The 15,249-nt window shown below is 43.9% G+C and overlaps 2 protein-coding genes across 3 annotated transcripts in view; one reads left to right on the top strand and one right to left on the bottom strand.

The window, feature by feature from the left end:
• The window catches only part of Supt6h (SPT6 homolog, histone chaperone), a 42,295-nt gene extending 28,724 nt beyond the window's left edge, over window positions 1–13,571 (bottom strand). Inside the window, exons 1-9 of one of the 2 annotated variants that reach the window (XM_026780100.1) lie at window positions 13,213–13,571; window positions 5,136–5,219; window positions 4,718–4,854; window positions 3,856–4,014; window positions 3,688–3,761; window positions 3,207–3,399; window positions 2,969–3,053; window positions 1,950–2,223; window positions 641–742 (exon numbers count right to left, since the gene is read on the bottom strand). In XM_026780100.1, the coding sequence (XP_026635901.1) occupies window positions 641–742; window positions 1,950–2,223; window positions 2,969–3,053; window positions 3,207–3,399; window positions 3,688–3,761; window positions 3,856–4,014; window positions 4,718–4,826 (996 nt within the window). In that variant the 5' untranslated portion in view covers window positions 4,827–4,854; window positions 5,136–5,219; window positions 13,213–13,571. The remainder of the gene's footprint in view (window positions 1–640; window positions 743–1,949; window positions 2,224–2,968; window positions 3,054–3,206; window positions 3,400–3,687; window positions 3,762–3,855; window positions 4,015–4,717; window positions 4,855–5,135; window positions 5,220–13,212) is intronic. The other variant, XM_005349461.3, reaches the window with a different exon arrangement.
• A 34-nt stretch (window positions 13,572–13,605) lies between these two features.
• Sdf2 (stromal cell derived factor 2) overlaps window positions 13,606–15,249 on the top strand; it is a 7,688-nt gene continuing 6,044 nt past the window's right edge. The window contains exon 1 of the mRNA XM_005349463.2: window positions 13,606–13,829. Coding sequence (XP_005349520.1) covers window positions 13,679–13,829 — 151 coding nt within the window. The 5' untranslated portion in view covers window positions 13,606–13,678. The remainder of the gene's footprint in view (window positions 13,830–15,249) is intronic.

Genomic DNA, 15,249 nt, shown 5'->3' with positions numbered 1-15,249 from the left:
TGAGCCACCATGTGGTTGCTGGGAATTGAACTCAGGACCTTTGGAAGAGCAGGCAATGCTCTTAACCACTGAGCCATCTCTCCAGCCCTCTCTCTCAGTTTTTAGAGCAGGATTTTGCTGTGTAGTCTTGACTATCCTGGAACTCAAGCTTTGTAGACTAAGCTGGACTTGAAGTCACAGATATCTGCTTGCCTCTGCCTCTCAAGTGTTGGGATTATGGGATTAAAAGTGTGCACCACCAATGCTTGCTTAGTATTTTTCTTTTTTTTTTTTTATTTTTTTTTTGCTTAGTATTTTTCTTAATACACACACATATACGTACTCTTTCCCAGGCATACACAAGCAGCACATAGGGAAGGAATAGCTTCTCATTTTCATCAACTGACCTCTGGCTCATATCAGAACTTTTAACATTTACTTTATGTGTATGAATGCTTTGCCTACATGTATATATGTGTGCCATGTGAGTACCTGGTGCCCAGAGGTCATCAGAAAGAGTAGGAACCATAGAACTCCAGGTACAGGCAGTTGTGAACCATATGTGGGTGCTGGGAACCAAATCTGTGGTCTCTGCAAGGGCAGCAACGCTTCTAACTATCCAGCCAGCTTTCTAGCCTCTCAAATCTAAACTTCTGAGTACCTGTAAAGAAATGGTTGGTGTGGCAAAGGCATTTCTGTAGATCCAGTCAGCTTCTTCTTCTAGCTCATCATCTTCAGCTGCCTTGACAGGGATGGAGCGGAGCTGTAGGGGAAAAGAGGGTGACACATCTTTATTTTGTATCCTGCTCAGGAAAAAACGTAACACTTCTGAACAGAAGCATGTGATCCTCAGGTACATACTTCTAGTGTCACCTGACATAAAATGGGCATTTTCCAGATCTGTTGAGAATACCATGTCAGCTGGGCAGTGGTGTCGCACGCCTTTAAGCCCAGCGCATGGGAGGCAGAGGCAGGCAGATCTCTGTGAATTCAAAACTAGCCTGGTCTACAGAACAGCCACGACTGTTTCACAGAGACTTGTCTCAAAAAAACAAAAAAAGAGTATCATTTCACAGTAGATGGTGGTGGTGCAAACCTTTAATCTCAGCATTTAGGAGGCAGAGTTAGGCAATCTATGTGAGTTCAAAAGCAGACTGGTCTACAGAGCAAATTCCAGGACAGCCAGGATTACACTGAAAAACCCTGTCTCAAAAAACCAAAACAACAACAACAACAACAAAAACAAACAAAAACAAACAAACAAACAAAAAAAACCCGCACCACCCATCCTCCAAAGAAAAAGGAATACCATTTTAGGGCTAAGAAAATAGCTTAGTTGACAGAGTGGTTGCCTAGCATGCACAAAACCTCAGCAGCACAAAATCTGGCATGAAGGTATATATAATCCCAGCACTTGAGAAAAGACACAGAGCCACGCGTGGAGGGTGGCGCACGCCTTTAATCCCAGCACTGAGACAGAGGCAGACCGATCTCTGAGTTCAAGGCCAGAGCAAGTGCCAAGACAACCAGGTAGGTTCACACAGAGAAACATTGTCCCAGACTCCCCAACAAAAAAGATGAAGGCAAGAGGATCAGAAATTTAAGGTTACTCTTGACTACTTACTGAGGCCACTCTGGTCTACATGAAAACCTGTCTCAAAAACTAACAAAACAATAAAAATAACAAAAGCAAAAAACAAAAAGAAAAAAAAAAGATCAAAAAAGCCACCATTTCAATGTCAGTCCTGTAATCCTAGCTACCTAGGAGACTGAGGTTTAAGACCTGCTTGGGCTACAGAATCAACCAAAGGCCAGCCTAAGTTAGTGAGACTCAGTTTCAAAATTAAAAAGTAAGAAGAGAACAATCAACAACAGCACTCAGTACTGCCAGAATAAATAGACTCCCTGGACCTGACTCAGATGGATACTGAGTAGTAGTCCAATGGATACTACTCATTGTGATTTCCTACCTGGAACCTCTCAGGCAGGTCAGTGGCTCGGATTTCATTGTCCTGATCTGTGAGGTGGCTGCTCTCCAGTTCACTTGGTTCATACATCTCAAAGATGCTCCTGCGGCTCACATGCTTCTTGGTGGTTTTCTTGGGGCGCACCCGGATTTCCCCTTCAGCCTCGTCATCCTCATACTCATAGTCTTCCTCCAGCTCCTCATCGTATTCATTGTATTTCTCAAACTCGTCATAGTCAAAGTCCACCCCGAAGATCTCCTGAGCTTCCTGCAGGGCTCTATGCGTGAGAATAAGGGGATTGAGAGGGAGGAGAAATGCAACCCCTCCCTACATCCTCTGCATGCCTCAGGACTAAAGGAGCAAAGAGAAAAGCCAGTCGGAAAACCATATTCAATGTGGAATAAATAGGTGCCTGGAAGTTTCAAGGCAAACCATTATCAGAGGATAAAAAGTCTATCTTTGGCACCTGCCAGGGATAAGAGCCAAATATCACAGTTAGATGGGTCCTTATTCTGTTTGGCAAACCATCTTCTGCCAAGTTGCTACAGCATTCCCTTAGAACAAAACCTTTCAAACTACTATACTTTGCTGCAGGTTAGAAAGTCATCTATATGTGAATATACTGGGCACATCAGGGATCCTGGATGCATGCCCATGTGGAACTCTATTCTAATTTTTTTTTTTTTTTTGAGACAGGGTTTCACTGTGTAACAACCCTAGCTATCCTAGCTCTATAGACCAGGCTGGCCTTGAACTCATAGAGATCTACCTACTTCTGCCTCCTAAATCCTGGGACTAAAGGCCTGCGCTACCACGCCTGGCTTCAGCCTAATCTTTCACATGTTTGAGAGCAGTGACTGAAGGAGCAGTTGGAAGCCACTGTCTAGTAGAGGTGTGATTTGAGGCACAGAACAAAAATGGATGTGAGTTTGGGACATCTTAATTTTGGCAGAAGCCTCTAGATTTCCTGATCACATGCCCATTTAATGTCTTTATTACCACACTGTGGCAGGTACACTTACGCATCCGTATATCCAGGAAGCTTTTTCCGCCATTTGGGTTTTTTCAAAGGCTGGCCATCATCATCCACAATGAAATCGTCAATATCTGGAGAAGGAAAAAGTTAATGCTCAGTCAGTGGATAAGCCTGGTTCCTGCCAGGGAAATTAGGGGGTTGCCTTAAAGGACCTCCCTATTAAGGAACAGGAAATGTCAACATCCACCCAATGCTGGCTTCCCTGTCTAGCATCTGTTGTGTACCTGACTCTTCATCATCCTCCTCCTCTTCCTCTGGAGGAGCCATGGGGGCCTCTACAGCCTCCTGTCCTTCTTCCCCTTCCTCATCCTGGAAGATTTCCCCTGCAATAGCCTCCTTTTCATGTTCCTCTTTGCCATACTCCTCTTCATCATCATCTTCATCATCAGACATTTTTTTGACACGTCGGTATTTTTGCTAGTGTTGAGAAAATATGCTTTATTAAGATGGGGCATGTAGGTGTCTAATAAGGATACCTGTTATCCAGGCTCACTTCTATATTCCCACCACAATTACTTTTGTCAAGTGAGATGGGAAAGAACACGTTGAGTGATGTTTATGCAGCCCCAAGGCCCGTCCTGCAAACTGACAAATCTTTTTCTTTTAGACTTCAGATCTGGGACCTACAGCATTATGCTGCTGGGGACCTTTCTCTTCTCTGATGCCCCCAAACTATTCAGGAAAAAGGATAAAGAAAGTACTTACTCCTCGCTTGACTTTAACACCCAAATTCTCCTCAATGAGGTCAAAATCATCATCTTCCAGACGGTCATCAAAAGCTAAAGAGAACAAAGTGTACTCATGGTGAGAGGAGGCTCTTCTCCACTGCAACTTCCACCCCTGCCTCAGCTGACACCGGGACATGCTACTAACTGCGTTTTCTCTTCTTGTGGCCAACATCATCCTCTGAATCAGCAGAGTCGCTGCCCTCATCTTCCTCCCCTTCTTCTTCATCATCGTCATCATTGATAAAGCCTTTTAGGTTGCCTTGCTCATCTTGATCATCTAGATTCTCTTCTTCCTCCTCCTCATCTGAAAACATGTGGGTTGAGACATGGAGACTGGGATTAGAGGGTGAAGGCAGACTACCCGCTTAATTTCAATTATCCACGCCCCCTGAACCTAGTGACTAGGTGGCATGTCTATTCTCTGTCCCATGTAATGGCAAAGAGCAGGACTTGGAAGGTTTCTTCCCCACATTTACCAGCTGTCTTTAGGAAAGACGATCTTCCTAATTACCTTGCCTCCTTACATTAGTAGATGCTTTACAGCTTCCAGTAACCTGTTTTCCTCAAAGGACAAACTCAGCAGCCACACACCTTCTTTTATTCTTTTGCTGAAAGTTATACCGCCTGTTCCCCCTTTAAAGTTACTTCATAATTCTACTCTCTTGATGACCTTAAAGCTTAGAAAAATGGGGTACAAAAACATTCATGGGAATAAAAGTGGGAAACATTAGAGATTTCTCTATCAGTTTACTGTCTGTCCCACACACTAATGTAAACTCAAACTAACATAAACAGTAACTGCATCTTATTTTGCCTAGCTAGTTCTAACTGTTGTGCCTGGGACACAGCAGAGCGATGCACTATGCATTTCTAAGAATGACTCAACGTTCTCAAGCTGGTACCTCATGTGTGAGACCTGTGCTTAGCCTGAGCCTTTCATCAGCAAGAATCCAACTATCCAAAGCTTAGGAATAGTGGGGAGAAGGTTGAGGCTGGGGCCTCCTTACCATCATCCTCCTCTTCCACAAACTTCTTGGTGACTCTAGGTACCACCTCGCCTTCATCATTGTATTCTTCCTCTGACTCTTCAGCCTCACTTTCTACAAAATCAGACATTGCTGCTGCTTCCCAGTCTCCTTGAAAACTACAGAAAGAAAGGAAGTTTGTATGTGTGTGTGGGAGGGTGGTGAACAAAAATAAGACACATGAGCCAGGTGTAGTGGTGCACACCTTTATTAATCTCAGCATTCAGGAGGCAGAAGCAGGCAGATCTCTGTGAGTTTGAGGCCAGCCTGATCTATAGCATGAGTTCTAGAATAGCCAGAGCTACATAGTTAAGACCCTGTCCCCTAACAAACAAACAAAAAAGACACGATTTTAAACAGGGCTCTTAAACCTCTTCACAGAATCCTTGTAGTTACCTACCATGGCTCTGTTTACTCCAGCATTTCTCCTTAGGAAGAATCAGGAAGCTCAGCTTGGGAGTGTAACTCAATGGTAAAGGCTCACCTAGCATGAAAGAGGCCTGAGTTTGATTCCCAAAACCAGAAAACAAGGCTCCAAACCTCCCATTCTACCAAGGGTCGCTCCTCGTGAGCATTTTTTTTTTTTTTTTAAAGTTTCTCAAGACAGGGTTTCTCTGTAGTTTTAGAACCTGTCCTGGAACCAACTCTGTAGACCAGGATGGCCTTGAATTCACAGAGATCTGCAAGCCTCTGCCTCCCAAGTGTTGGTATTAAAGGTGTGCACCACCACTGCCTGGCCTCTTGTGTGTATTTTAAGAAATGGCTATCAGCCGGGCGGTGGTGGCGCACGCCTTTAATCCCAGCACTCAGGAGGCAGAGGCAGGCGGATCTTTGTGAGTTCGAGACCAGCCTGGTCTACAAGAGCTAGTTCCAGGACAGGCTCCAAAACCGCAGAGAAACCCTGTCTCAAAAAAAAAAAAAAAAAAAAGAAAGAAATGGCTATCATACAAGACTTACATCAGAATCATTTTTCTCTTTCTCACTCTTATTGAGAAAGGGTTTCATTCTGTAGCTAAGGTTGGCCTTTAATTCACAGCAATATTCCTGTTTCTGCCTGTCCTGTGCTGGATTATAGGAACTAACCACCACATTTGGTTTTATCATTCCTCTTAATCTTCACAAATTTCCAGGCAGAATTGGGCAAACAGGGATTATTATACAGGTGAGGCTATGATGGTAGAGTGAGATTATATGACTTGCTCACAAGAAGTTTGAGAAACAGTAATTGCCAAGACTTTACATACGGCGCTTTCATCCATACTCGAGCAGAGTCAAGAAAAATTCCTGCCATGCATGGTAGCACAGGGCTTTAATCCCAGGATGCAGAGGCAAGAGGTGGATCTCTGGGAAATGAGGCCAGTTTAGTCTAAATAGTGAGTTCCAGAAGCCAGGGAATACACAGTAAAACCCTGTCCCTCAAAAAGGAGGTGAGGGAAGAATAGGGTGTGGCTCAGTGGCTGCTCTTCCAGAGGAATCAGGTTTGATTCCCAGCACCCGCATAGTTGCTCACAACCATCTGTGACTCCAGTTCCAGAGGATCCAATATCCTCTTCAGAACTCCTTGGGCAGCAGGCATATAAATGGTGCACAGACATACATGTAATCAAAACATATATATATATAATAAAACAATAAGATTATTTTTTAAAAAAGAAAAACCCCTTTTCAATAGATTAAATAACATTATGAGAACTTATGCCTACTTGTATGATTGCTGGTTTGAAGAATTTGGCTGAAAAAGAACCTCTTCAGAAACATCAGAACCATGATGAATCCATTTGTATCATTTACCTCCTTGTTTTATTTCTGGTGCTGTGATAAAACACTGACCAAAAGCAATCCAGAGGAGGAGTTTATTCACCTTACAATTCCAGGTCCCAGTCCATCACTGAAGGAAGTAAAGGCAGGAACTTGAAGGGAGGCTTGCTGGCTATAACACACAGCATCACTTCTGACTAAGGTACTCACTTTACAGGCAAGACACAAGAATGCTGCTTTCTAGTTGGCTTATACTTTCTTTCTTTCTTTTTTTTTTTTTTTTTGGTTTTTCGAGACAGGGTTTCTCTGTGGCTTTGGAGCCTGTCCTGGAACTAGCTCTGTAGACCAGGCTGGTCTCGAACTCACAGAGATCCGTCTGCCTCTGCCTCCCGAGTGCTGGGATTACAGGCGTGCGCCACCATTGGCCGGCTTGCTTACACTTTCTTATATGGTTCAGGACCACTTGCCTAGCAATGGTACTGCCCATAGTGGGCTATGAACTCTTATATCAATTAACAATCAGGACAATCCCACAGACATACCCACACGCCAATCTGATCTGGGCAATTCCCAACTGAGGCTCCCTCCCCTCGGATGACTCTAAGCTGACAGTTAAAGCTATCCAGATTCGCAAGAGTTGGCCTCTGCCCCATAATACATAAATAAAGAAGAATTACCAGGTTGGTGGTGACACACCTTTAATCGCTGCACTCTTGAGAGGCAGAGGCAGGTGGATCTGAGTTCAGGCCAGCCTGGTCTACAAAGTGAGTTCCAGGACAGCCAGGGCAATGCAGTGAAGCCCTGTCTCAAAAATCAAAAGAGTCAACAGTTTCTTTTTTGTTTTAGAGACAATGACTCAGTATGGTCAGAGTGGCCTAAAATTTGCCACGTAGCTAAGGATGAGTCTGAACTTTAGATCCTCCTGCCTCTACCTCCCAGGTATTCAAATTACAGGTGTGTACCATCACAACAAGCTAAGAATGTAGTTTCAAATAAATGTTAACTGGGTTTCTTTTTTAAAAAAATACTTTGTTTTGGGGCTGGAGAGAAGGCTAATCAGTTAAGAGCACTGGCTTCTCTTTCAGAAGACCCAGGTTCAATTCTCAGCACCAATATTGCATCTCACAACTGTCTGTAAATTCAGTTCCAGGGGACCTGACCCTCTTACACAGACATCCATGCAGGCAAAACAGCAATGCACATGAAAAATAGTTTTTTTTAATATTTATTTGTTTATTTATATTTATTATGCATACAATATTCTGTCTGCGTACATGCCTGAAGAGGGCACCAGACCTCATTACAGATGGTTGCACACTGTTAATCCCAGGACTCGGGAGGCAGAGGCACACGGATCTCTGTGAGTTTGAGGTCAGTCTAATCTACAGAGTGAGTTCCAGGACAGCCAGGACTAAACAGAGAAACTCTGTCTCAAAAAAAAAAAAAGTTTCTGGTAGACAGAGATTGTACCCAGTTAAAGCACTAATAAAAACTATGACAGCCGGGCGATGGTGGCGCACGCCTTTAATCCCAGTACTTGGGAGGCAGAGGCAGGCAAATCTCTGGGAGTTCGAGGCCAGCCTGGTCTACAAGAGCTAGTTCCAGGACAGGCTCCAAAGCTACAGAGAAACCCTGTCTCGAAAAACAAAAAACAAAACAAAACAAAAAAACTATGACAACAAATGACTATACAATGTACAATGGGATTAGGTGGATGCCCCTCTTTCCCTTTTCTGACATCTGCATCCTTAAGGTCTTTTTTTTTTTTAAAGATTTATTTATTTATCATGTATACAGCATTTCTTCCATGTATGCTTGTATGTCAGAAGAGGGCACCAGATCTCATGATAGATGGCTGTGAGCCACAATGTGGTTGCTGGGAATTGAACTCAGGACCTCTGGAAGAGCAGTCAGTGCTCTTAACCTCCGAGCCATCTCTCCAGCCCCATCCTTAAGGTTTTTTAGCTAAAGTAACGCCCAGTGAATCTTAAAAATTCTGCCAATTAAATTTGTAGTTCTAGGCTAGACGTAGTGGCTCATGCCTTTAAGCCCAGTATGTAGAAGGTAGAGGACAGCCTGGTTTATATACAGAGCTCCAGGGCAGGACAACACAGTGAGACCACATTTCAAGAAAAAGAAAAACAACCTGGACAGAAGCAAGAGAGAGTTAGAATACCACTCCTATACTTGGTGTTTTGAGGCAGGGCTTTACTCTAGGCTGTGTGACCTGAAAGCTAACTCTTAGGACTCACAACAATCTTCCTACCTCAGTTTCCTGAGTGCTGTGATTAAAAAAAAGAGCCATTATGCCTGATAATTTTAACATTGCTCCCCCCAAGTCTTGAACTGAGACATTAAAAATAGTAAACTGCACACAGTTTACTTTAATTAGGTCATCATACCATGAATTCAGTCTTTTAAAGGATCAACATCTTCAAGCTAGCTCTTACAGACAGATGTCCCTGTTCTACTTAACAGAGAGAAATAGACAACCCACCTGAGACAACAGCTTATTCTTGGTCCCCTTACAATCAGCTTGGGAAGACAACTGTCTCCTTTCCCTCCCAACTCCCAAGCTAGGTTAGAGATAAAACATACTCTAATGTTCCTAATCTAGCTCAGCAATAAGCCTTCCAGTTAAGAGTTTTGCCAGAAGTTGACTTTCTACAGCTAGATTTTGAATAGTACTGCATCAGCACTGCAGGCTGAAGATGCCAAGCAACAGCGACTCCAGAATAAAGATATATATATCAACATCATTAATACATGATTTAATAAGATAAGCTGACTGTAGTTTTGATTTTTGCATTTAGTACTCACATTCCTCAAATTTTCCCCACATTCAAGACTATAGTTAAATTTGCACCTGGAATAGGCCTTGAAGAGGAGTAGAGTGGTGGAGGGAGGGCTCTCCAGGCAAAAGCCAGCTGCCGAGTAAGATGTGACTCAGAGGGAGAGGGTAGTGGTTACCATGGCATTCTCAGGAAGAGGAACAGGGCTGGGATCAGATGGCCACAGGAGAGGTCCTTGGCGGTTCCTCCTTTCTAACAAGAACTTGTAGGAGGCAATTAAGAGGAGACCTGGCTGAAGAGATCTGGCTTGTTAACTCCTTTTGTTCTGAAGCTCCAATTAACATTTAGATTCTGTTTGTTTAGGGTCAAGCTCTGTTCTGGGTCTTGGTAGGTAAAACAGAATAAAATATGCTTCTTCCTGGGTAGAGTTCATAATTTTCATAAATTATGTTATGACAAAACATGAATGAGGGTGGGTATATCTCAATGGTGGACAGAACCTTTCCTTACCATTCACAAGGCTCTGGTTAAATATCTGAAACCAGAAAAGAGAAATGAAACAAAATCCTGTAATTAGTGATGAGAACAATATGGTGACAGAAGTCACAGAGTACTTCATAAAAAGGGACTCCAAGTGAGGACATAAGAACATGGTCTGGCCGGGCGGTGGTGGCGCACGCCTTTAATCCCAGCACTCGGGAGGCAGAGGCAGGCGCATCTCTGTGAGTTCGAGGCCAGCCTGGTCTACTAGATAGAGCTAGTTCCAGGACAGGCTCTAAAGCTACAGAGACACCCTGTCTCGAAAAACCACACACACACAATCTAATTATAAGAAATTAAGATGTTTAAAATATAGGCTGGGGGCTGGTTATATGGTTCAGCAGGCAAAAGTGCCTGCCATGCAAGCCCATAACCTGAATTAGATTCCAAAACTAATGTAAAGAAATAAAAACTAAAAAACTAGCGGAAGAAAGGAACTGAATTCACAAAGCTATCCTAGATCTACTCACACCGATACAAGAATTAACACACACATTCTCATTCTCTCTAATAAGTTAAATAAATCTTTAAGATCTTAGAATAGATGGGTGGTGGTAGCTGCAGGTGATCCCAGCACTTGGGAGAGGCAGGCAGATCTCTGTGAGTTCAAGGACAACCTGGTGTACAGAGTGATTTCCTGGACAGCTAGGGCTATTACACAGAGACACCCTGTCTTAAAAAAATAAATAAATAAAATAATAGAAACATCCTTAAAATAAAAAGAACTAAACTTTATAAATACCCAAAGAGTGAGGAATAAAGTGTAGAAACTGACTGCTTGGGGAGGTGGTTGGAGGAGACTCTGGTGCAGAAGCTTCTGTAGAGCATGAATGGTGGCAGCAACAGAGAAAGTCAGTTTGACCAGGGAGAGAAGAGGGTTTCACATGAAGACACAGGATCTTTATAGGGTAAGTTAAAGGCTTCAAAGACTGTAGGGGAATTTGAGTAGAAACAGGAAACCGGGGAACTCTCATAGCCCAGGCAAAAGATGATGGTGGCCTAGAAAACAGAGCACAGGGAGGGTATCTGAACACATAGAGGACTCAAAATTAAACCCTGAGAGAAATCCAACAAACATTTAGATATCAGGGAGAGCAGAAAAGTAAAGAAGAATGAAGCATCTAGTAAGCTGAAACAAGAGGCTCAAAGAGTTTGAGCCATTTAGACTACACAGCAAGACTCTGACTCAAAAACAAACCCAAAAAGCAAAAAGCAAACAACCCAAAAACCCTGCAAAATCACATCAGGTCCAGTGGTGGATGCCTAAAGCCTTACAGTCTGGACCAGCTTCTTGAGAGTTACGGAAAGACGACTGCTTGGCTCCAGGAGTTCTTGGCAGGAGCATGCTATGCGGATTAGCATCACTATCACTATGATTACACTTTTACCTTTAACCAGTGGGGAGTGAGGAACCACCAGTATGCCTAAGGAGAAGTAAGGCAGTCCAAGCTGGGAAAACATTGATAAAAATAAATCCTCCCCCAAAAAGTCCAGGGAAGGAGATGACTCAACCAAGAAAGCACCTACTTCACAACCATGCACACAAAATAGCCACATAAAAATACAATGAAGTTGTTTCCTTTCTTTTTTTGTTTGTTTGTTTGTTTTTCGAGACAGGATTTCTCTGTAGCTTTGGAGCCTGTCCTGGAACTAGTTCTTGTAGACCATGCTGGCCTCGAACTCATAGAGATCTGCCTGCCTCTGCCTCCAGAGTGCTGGGATTAAAGCGGTATTTTAAAGACTAAAAAGAGCCGGGCGGTGGTGGCGCACGCCTTTAATCCCAGCACTCGGGAGGCAGAGGCAGGCGGATCTCTGTGAGTTCGAGACCAGCCTGGTCTACGGAGCTAGTTCCAGGACAGGCTCCAAAACCACAGAAAAACCCTGTCTCGAAAAACAAAACAAAACAAAACAAACAAACAAAAAAAAAAGACTAAAAAGGAGCAGCTACCTTAAGAGAGAAGAATTCAAGAGCCAAGTATAATACAACAACTAAGGGACAAAGCTCCAAGGAGTAACTGTATTGACTAAGAGTATCCATTGGATTTGGCAACATTGTAGCTACTGTTGAAGCTATCAATTTTGATGAGCAGTTAGAAGTCAGTCGGGTTGCTATTGACTAAAGCGTCAATGAAAGGTAAGAAAGTTAAACTAGTATAAGCAGAACACTATAAAACTACAAGAATTGAAAAAAAAATTAGATGGGTGGCGGTGATACACGTCCTTTAATCCCAGCACTCAGGAGGCAATTAAAAGACCAAAGACTTACAAACTGTCAACTTCAGTGTTCAACGGTGGAATAAACTTTTTCCCCGAAAAATTAATTTAACTCAGCACCTTCTGCACAGTGTAGCATAATACTCCCTTGCTGGGGAGGGGCCTGAAAATTTGTAGGCAGTTAACGGTAGCTGGGGGGGAGGGGCTCACGTGATCCCACCAATCCTAAGGATCTAGAGCAATTCATGGTTGCTGGGGGAGAAGCACATTTTCCTTAGTGTTGTAGCCGAGATTTCTCTGAATAATCCCTCACATTCCTGTAAGTAACCTTAAATTAACTATTGAACCACACACATACACAGAAAAATAAATGAAAGTAACGGGGGATTGTGAAGAAGGGAATCATCAGAAATGGGGTGTGTAGAGGAAAATGGAAAAAAGTACCCCACTACTTTTGATACTACAGTGACTTTCCGTATCGGTATTATAGGAGATCTGCCTCCTAAAAGAAAATAAGCATCAATTCTTTCCGTAACACAGGGAAACAGCTTTTCTTAGATACTCAAATTGAGTACCTGATGTCAATCAAGAATACAGATTTCGGATTCAACAACCCATTCTGATATTTACGGTAGGTCGCAAGCATTTGAGGAAATGAATTACGCAGGATGGAGGGTTTCAGGCACTTATATACAAACTCGCATCTTTCGAAAGTGTTAAGAGACTCAGCCATCCAAGGGGAAAAAGTTCAATTATTCAACAATATGAAAGATCTAACATTCAGCACAGTACACCAGCCTCATGGCTGAACCATCTTAAGTCCGGTAGGATCCAAACGCACGGAATAACTAATCTGATCACCTGATGCCAAGTAAGAAACCCTTAGGTCTCTCCTAGTCCCAATTTTTCGTGTGGCCCAGATTCCAGAAGGTGCGGGGAAGATGTGATTCAGAAAGTCTGTTGACTCAATGGCAACGCCAGTTCACAGGTTCCAGGTGGTACTGCGTGGGGGAAAGGCCTGGAGACGCTGAGCAACCACGGCGCTTTCCTGTCCCTTTGCCCCGGCAGATCAGGAAAGGCCAGGGCACCCCAATGCCTCTTCCCTTACCGGGCTAGGCCCTGGGAGCCCGGCTCGCTGCGCACACCAGAAACGCTCTCCCGGCTGAGCTTTACCTGCTTAAGGGCCGCTGTTTCTCCGCTGCTTTAAGCTCCCACGGAAGAAAATGGGGTCGCCGAACCGAGACTGGCAAAGGATAGTACGGACCCACCGCAAGGGCCCTCCGGGTCCGCAGCCGCCACCACTACCACCACCACCGCCGTCGCCGCTGCTACGTAAACGTGCTACGTCACCTCCGGCTCTCTGTCACTGGGGGTGGGCGGGCCATTTCGTGCTCTCTTTTCCCGTCCGGTGGCTAGCGCTCGTGTCTCGAGCGTGCGAACGCTAACCGCACGAACGCAGCCGCCACAGAGCAACCAGAACAAAGCGGATTCCCAGGTCACCCATCCGCTCGAGTCAGAGGAACCATAAAGATTCAGGTTAGAGTGGCTTCACTTCCTCCTTGTCGTTGTTCCACCCTTAACTTCCGGTTCCGGGGAAGGGCTAAATTTTCTTGGATGGTTAGGGGCTCTCGGATCTAGGATGGCTGTCTTGTCGCTTCTGTTGTTGGGTGGTTTATGGAGCGCTGTGGGAGCGTCCGATATGGCTGTCGTTACTTGCGGCTCCGTGGTGAAGCTACTCAATACGCGCCATAATGTCCGGCTGCACTCTCACGACGTGCGCTATGGGTCAGGTACTGAGGGGAACCAACCGGGGTTGGGTGGGCTGCCTAGGCCCGGGGAGCCCCGAAGAGGCGGGGCCTCAGGAGCTGAGGGCGTGGTCTTGGAAAGTTAAAGGTGCCTTAGGGAGCTGCTTGGCGAGGACGATCGAGTTGCTAAGGGAATTTAGTCTTAATCTTAGTTTTTGTTTGATGAATTATGCGTTAACTGTGTCACATGTATACTTGTCAATTTCTAATAATGTGTTGAGAAAGACAGTAAAGTTACTTTCGTAGGTGAAAAAATAGACTCAGAGGTACTGCTCAAAGCCTTACAGCTAGTGAATGGTGGGTACAGGGTTTAATTCAATCTGCCCAGGTTTAAAATCTTTCAGAGTCCATGGGCTGCCACTATTTTGTGCTGGGAGAAGAGAGACATGTAAAGCCTGACAACATATCTTGAATCTCTGAGTTTTAGACTTGAAAGAGCTCGCTCTTTGATTACAACCCCTGGTCTTACACTTGTTTTTTAGCTCAATAACTTAAGCTTTGACAGGGATTGCAAAGGAAAGTCTGCTTTTTATCATATGCAATTCATGCTAAGTATTCGTGGATTCATTCATTCAGCATAGATTTATTTATATTTTTTAAGATTTATTTATTTATTACGTATACAGCGTTTTTTCCTGCATGTATGCCTGCAGACCAGAAAAGGGCACCATACCTCATATAGATGGTTGTGAGTCACCCTGTGGTTGCTGGGAGTTGAACTCAAGGCTTCTGGAAGAGCAGTCAGTGCTCTTTACTTCTGAGCCATCTCTCCAGCCCCTAAAGAGTCTTTTTCTTCTCTCTGTCTCTCCTTCTCTCTGTCTGTTTCTTTGTTTCTTTCTCTCTTTCTTTCTTTCTTTCTTTCTTTCTTTCTTTCTTTCTTTCTTTCTTTCTTTCTTTCTTTCTTGTGTGTCTAGTATTGTTCTAATGGCAGGCGTGGTGGCCGATGTCTGTTATCCTAGCACTCAGAAGGCTCAAGTGGAAGTGTTGTGACTTAAAGATCAGCCTGGATTACATAGGGAGAGCTATCTCAAAACAACACAAAAGAAGTTCAAAAACAGGGATTGGAGCGATGGAGAGTTAATAACACTGATTCCTTTTCAGAGGTCTTAAGTTCAATTCCCTGGATCACATGGTTGCTTACAACCATCCATAATGAGATTTGGTGCCCTCTTCTGGCACGCAGGCACATATACAGGTATATGTGATAAATACATCTTTTTAAAAAAAGTTCAAAAGCTGGCTAAATAGCTTAATGTTAGATTATTTGCCAAGCATTCTAAAGACTCTAGGTTCTTGGTGGGGGAGGAGGATAAAAGTCAAGAGATTCGGCTGAGCCGGGCGGTGGTGGCGCACGCCTTTAATCCCAGCACTCGGGAGGCAGAGGCAGGCGGATCTCTGTGAGTTC

The sequence above is a fragment of the Microtus ochrogaster genome, chromosome 7, assembly GCF_000317375.1.
Source record: "Microtus ochrogaster isolate Prairie Vole_2 chromosome 7, MicOch1.0, whole genome shotgun sequence".
In the NCBI taxonomy this organism is placed as follows: Eukaryota; Metazoa; Chordata; class Mammalia; order Rodentia; family Cricetidae; genus Microtus; species Microtus ochrogaster.
Note: the sequence above shows the minus strand (reverse complement) of the source record. Positions and strands in the feature narration are given on the sequence as shown.